General features: G+C 49.7%; 1 protein-coding gene across 1 annotated transcript in view; it reads right to left on the reverse strand.

The window, feature by feature from the left end:
- LOC138569530 (cytochrome P450 3A29-like) overlaps positions 1 to 5,454 on the reverse strand; it is a 334,912-nt gene extending 329,458 nt beyond the window's left edge. Inside the window, exon 1 of the mRNA XM_069647585.1 lies at positions 5,311 to 5,454. Within this exon, the coding sequence (XP_069503686.1) occupies positions 5,311 to 5,381 (71 nt within the window). The 5' untranslated portion in view covers positions 5,382 to 5,454. The remainder of the gene's footprint in view (positions 1 to 5,310) is intronic.
- Positions 5,455 to 6,000: the final 546 nt, after the last annotated feature.

Consider the following 6,000-nt stretch of genomic DNA (forward strand, 5'->3'; position numbering starts at 1 on the left):
GCCATACATGAGCCAAATGGAGAAATCTCACTTTATCTCTCATAGGCGGAAAGGGCTGGAATAATATATGTATATAGAGCCTATACCCAGTGTGTTTCCAGGCGCCACAAGACAAAAAAGGGAGGTGGAGGGGGGGTGGAGGACAAGGGGATTAAAAACCATTACGGTCCTATTAGGCCTTGTGACATTCAGATTGTGCAGCTGGTCAGGGAAGGAGCCGGAAGGGCAGTGCTAAGTTGAGCGGGTGCTGAGGTAGACTGGCTGAGGGGGGCCAGGTGCCCTGTAAGACTCATAAGACTCATAAGGGACCAGGCCGCTAGTTACAGCAGACAGACGGGGAGATTAGCACGGGTGGGCAGCGAGAGGGAAGGAAGAAGAGAAAAGCAGGGTCTTGAGCCGCTTCCGGAACTTAAGGAGATCCGGCTCATGTCTGAGAGATGCAGCGAGGCCATTCCAGGAGGCAGCTCCTGCCGAAGATGGAGATTTACCCCCACTCTCTACTTGGAGAGACAACGGGTCTGCGGAGAGTTGGAGCCAGAGGACCGAAGTGCTCCAGCCGGGAAGTCCCTGGCCCCAGAAAACATTGTGGATGATGCAGAGGGTCTTGAATGTGATCCTTGCAGCCACCAGGAGCCAGTGGAGAGAGATTATGGCTGGAGAAAATGCAGTCCCTGGGCTTGAGGCCAAGGATAAGTCTTGCAGTCCTATTCTGGATTAGTTAGGAGTGGCCGAAGAGAGGAGAGGGATAGATTGAGGAAAAGGCTTTTGCAGTAGTGCAGCCTAGAGAGGACCAGAGCTCTGGAGACATTGACCTTCTGGGGGAAGGTGAGGAAAGGAAGAATACCTCTGAGGCGGTGCAGCTGAAAGTGGGCCTTCCTAGCAAGGGCCGTGATGTGAGGGGAGAAGGAGAGAAAAGAGTCAAAGATGACACCAAGGTTTTTAGCCTCACAGGAAGAAGAGGGGAGGGGGCCCAAGCAGGGCGTCCAGAGAGTGGGAGGGAAACAAGGAGCAGGCGTCCTGTATGAGGATTAGGTCTTACAGGCATTACGGCAGAGATCATTAGCCAGGCACCATGCCTGAATAACAGTCGGGTATGAGAGAGGAAGAAGAGGAGGGAAGCTTGATGGAGAGCTGTGTGTCATCAGCATAGAACTGGAAGTGAGGAGAGAAGGTGAAGATCAAGTGGGTCAAATGGGCAAGGTAGAAATTGAAGAGCTACGGCGTTAGAGCCCTCAGAGATGCCACAGGTAGAGTGTGAGGTGGAGGAGAGGAAAGGTCCCAGTTGCACCTGGGAAGGTCGGTTTGATAGGAAAGAGGTCAGCCAAGCCAGTGCCTGGTCCGTGATGCTAAGGATATGACTGTGGCGATTTATGAGGGTGGCATGATTGACAGTGCCAAGGGCAGAGGAAAGATCAAGGAGGATAAGAACAGAGGGGGAGTTGGAATCAAGATTTGAGAGCAGGTCTACACGGGTGTTCAGGAGAGAGGTTTCCATGCCTCTGCATGCTCTGAAGCCAGACTGGAGGTCGTGGAGACAGCCAACAGATTCAGTGTGTTGGATCAATTGGGCATGACCAACTCCTCCAGGAATTTGCCCAGGAAAGGGGAGATGGAGATAGGGTGATAGTTAGCCGGGCAGGAAGGGTCAGCAGACAGTTTTTTTAGGAGCGGGTGCACCAGGGAGTGCTTAAGCGGTAGTGGGAAAAGAGCTAATAGGAAAAGAGTGGTTACAGAAGTCAGCCATGGCCGGGGCGAGAGAGGAGATTTGTCCTTGATAGTTCTGGAAGAACAGGGGAGTACCTGTTTGGAGGAGACTTTCATTGAGCTGACTACTTTAGAGACCTCATCCGTTGCAATGGGAGAGAAAGAGGAGAGCATGGGGGACAGAGAGAGGGGGGCAAAGGGGAGCGGAGTAGAGGAGAGTGAGGACAGGATGTCCCGGGTTTTGGTGGTGAAGTGGGAGGCCATTGCGGTGCAATGAGCCTGGAAGGTTGGAAGACAGGTGGAGATTGCCGTAGGATTGGCAAGTTCATTACAGATTTTGAAAAGTTCAGCCGTGTTATTGGTGGCCCCAGAGATGACGGCTTGGACATAGAGAGTCGGTATTGCCTTTGAAGCAGGCGGCAGGCCAGTTTGTCAGAGGATGTGCTTGAAGCCTGCCATTTCCGCTCAGCAACTCTGCACTTGTGTTTCAGAGCGGCCAGGTCGGAGTCAAACCAAGAGTTTCACTTAGAGGAGGCTTCATACGGATCATCAAGACAGGGGCAATGATGTCTCAGGTGTTGGAGATGGAGAGATGAAGGTTAGCAAGAGCTGAGTCAGTATGAGAGTCAATAGCAGCAATGGGAGGAGGAATGAAGGTGGAGGCAAATGCAGTGACTAACACTCGCTTCATCGGTCGAATGACAGAGACTGGCAGAGGCATAGCCGGACGCCCGAGAGCTCCATGGGAGGAGAGGAGAGCATGGTCAGGCCAGGAGAGAGGTGTAGTGAGAGGGCTAGAGATAGGGATGTCTGTGGAAATTAGCACATCCAAGGTGTGTCCGGCTGAGTGCGTCGGACCAGAGGGAAGAATTGTGAGGGCAAGAGAGTCACAGAGGTCGCAGAAGAGTACAGTGCCCACGTCAGGAGAGTCAAGATGAATGTTGAAATCACTGAGGAGGAGAAGCTTGAAGGAGGTGGTCAGGAGAGGAGTGGTCGGCCCATTCTGAGAGGAAAAGGGAGATGGATCCAGGGGGCCTATAGATGATGGAGAGAGTGAGGGAGAGGTTAGGAGAGACACAAAGCCTACAGACGAGGCATTCAAAGGAAGAGTAGGATTGAGTGGGTATGATAGTAGCAGAGACCCATTCAGGGGAAAAAAGGGCCACTACGCCTCCAGACCAGATTTGGCCTGGGACTGTAGAGGATTGTGTAGCCATCAGGTAGAAGAGTGTCCAAAACAGTGACAGAGCTGGACTTGAACCACGTCTCAGTGAGAACGAGGATGTTAAGGTCTTCAAGGAGGTGACAGATGTTAGAGGAGTATTTGACAGCAGAGCTAGAGTTGAGGGTAGCTAAGTGAAAATGATTGCCACCTTTAAAGGTCTTCTGAGGAGGGGTACAAGGGTGCAGTACGGCCCTCGGAGGGGGCATGGAGGCCAGAGTGGGGAGAGGAAGGAGAAAGGGGGAAGTTAATGAGAGACGGGAGACACTGATCCAGAAAGAGGAGATTGGGCTGAGAGCCCTGGGCCATGCGAGGGCTATCGTCCGTCGCACAGATTATCATGAGCTAATCTGAGCATGGTGCAAAGCAGTGAATACAGACACTTGCTACAACACCAGAGACAACCAGAGAAAAGAAACCTTACTAGGAGTGTAGTGGAATTACCTGCACCATTTCCACCAAACTCGTTTGCAATACCACAACTCATTTTGGTGGTAAGGCGGACTGAAGGTGCTGTTCCCGGTTATGAAGTCCCACTTCATTGGGGATTGAGATTTACAGTTGGCTGTAAATATGGCAGCGGTAAATCCTCCATGTTTCTGTCAGGCATACCTCCAGTCAAGCGCTGGAGGCATGTCCCCCAATTACTCACCAATTACTCACCAACGTTGGAATACAACGGAACAGCATGTCTTTTTACAATAAGTCACGAAAAAGAGGAAACATTTCTTGGAAAGTACATTTGCTTTTTTCCTCCTTCTGTTACATAACTCCACCAGCACAATTTCACTAAACTTGAGAGGTGCAGAAGGAACCTTCTAGAACACGTGGAATTTCTAGAGCCCCTCATCACTAGTCGTGGATGTTTACTGTGGCCGAGTATGTTTCAGTGGCTGAGTTTGCTTATGTCTTGGTTAATAAGTTACACATCGACTTTTGGACCCTTCTAAAGTACTACGCAGTCCTGCTGATTCCAATTGCATATTGGCAGGGTCGGGCTGGGCCATAAAATGGGGTCAGGTGCCAATAGCTGCAAATGGCAATTCATTCCTTTTGTGAAAAACGGTGTAGTACCCAAGTGTTTATTTCAATTCGGTCTAGCTGCACACAATTATAATACCACCTTGCACACCGCAACAACCTTTATAATGCAGCCGTCCCCACGATAAATTCAGCCTAGCTGTATGCATAATCTCACATAGTAGCACCACCTCCACTAGAATGCAACTACCCCATGACAATTCGGCCTAGCTGCACACATACTACCTGTCTTGCATACCATGCACACTACTTCCAACATTAGAATGCTGCTATCCACCACGAAAAATGTGGTCTAGTGGCACAAATACAGAATGCACACACGCACCATTTACTGCTCTGACTATCTCCACTGACCTGGACTCTTGTCCCGAGGGCATTCAACCTACAGAGCATTGAGGCCATACCAATTGTAAAAGGAGCTATACAAATGCTCATTAACTAAAGATAGAATGGGCCTCATTACATTGTTGCCGGTCCGGAAACAAGGGTGCCGGTAAACTCACTGGTAGCCTTGTTTCCATACCGGCAAACTACGTGTTTGCCTGCCGGAGCTGCTGTGCCCAACAGGTCTGACCCTGCCGGGCGCATCGGTCATGGTAGGCAAACCCTTCACTGAAGCCCCGGCACAGTTAGCAACGGTGGTGCTTTGTGTCCCCACTCCCATTGAGTATGGGACTCTATGGGAATGGGGATTAACAAATATACCGGCGCCTGACTACCCAGCCGCCGGACTGGTAATGAGCCGGTGGCACCGGGAAGTTAGGCGCTGGTAAATTCTTACAGGTCCGGCGGCAACTAGCCGGTAGCACCGGCAGGGTTACTGCCAGACCCATAATGTGTAGAAAACCGTGCATTTTAAATAATATCTGTGCAGTAACATTGGTCAAAACTGCTAGCTACACAGTGAAGCAACCCACCAAACTTGCCCACTTTGGCCAAAAAACAGGCCTATTTAGACCAAAAAATAACTGTCCCATAAAAGCATGTTGGGATTTCCCTATTTCCCTTCTGGCATTTCCCTATTGGCCAGTCCAAGCCTGCATATTGGCACTGGCTACTGGTGCTTAATGGTGTCCTTTGGCCGAACTTTCATTTTCGTTTAACCTCTGGAATGTTTTTCTTTTTTCACTGGATGGGTGTTGCTCATTTTCAATATGTCACATTCCAAAACTGGATCCAGTAAACCCATTTGCAACTTTTCACCTGATATTTTAACCAGAGTAAAGCAGGCTTAAGTGAAAGGCTGTATCGCAAATGTCACAAACCAGTTAACACCTAATAACCTATTGCCCACCTCTTATACGCACCGCTAGGAAGTCAAAGAGTCAATATGCTGTACTCACAGATACAAGATGCTCAAGCACACAATGAGCAGAGTCCAGGTTTCAATGGAGAAGAAAGAAAGCACGCTCATCTCGCTTCCCTGCAGTGCGTCCGCTATCCTTTCCCCCGCAGCTTCCTCGGGCTTGCTGCTAGTTTCTGGCACTGTCGTTATTTGCAAACTACAGGGCCACGCCCCTTGTTTTGCATCAAGGCTTGCCCAGGTCACATGATTTTGTAGGCTGGTCCCTCCCCAGTCCCTGCTTGGCCCCATTCTGTCGCTGAACACACAGCTCCGCTCGCCGTTCTCATTGGTTGAACACTACACGTGAACATTTCCATACAAAATACACCGTGAGAATGTTCAAAGTTTTACGCAAGCAAAGCTTGCACGGACCTAGCCCTAGAATCATGTTACAGAGGGACAGTAAAGGCATTGTAGTAGCCAGAATTCCCTGTTCAGCTGGCCGGAAGCGTTCTGCTTCCACAGCGATCTTTTAACATGTCATACATGCCAACCCGGCCGATTTATGCGTGAGGCTCACGGTTTTTCTATATATAAAAAAGTGTGCTTTTTTTTTATTTCTCCTGCATAAAATAACCCTAAAATCCAATGCAAACCAATGGGGAAAAAAATGTCTCCCGCCTTTTCATACAAAATCTACCGCCCAACTGATGCAAAATGTTGGCATAGAAGACATGTTCTTTCGGAA

The sequence above is a fragment of the Ambystoma mexicanum genome, chromosome 2q (assembly GCF_040938575.1).
Source record: "Ambystoma mexicanum isolate Mex_15411 chromosome 2q, UKY_AmexF1_1, whole genome shotgun sequence".
NCBI classification, from domain to species: Eukaryota; Metazoa; Chordata; class Amphibia; order Caudata; family Ambystomatidae; genus Ambystoma; species Ambystoma mexicanum.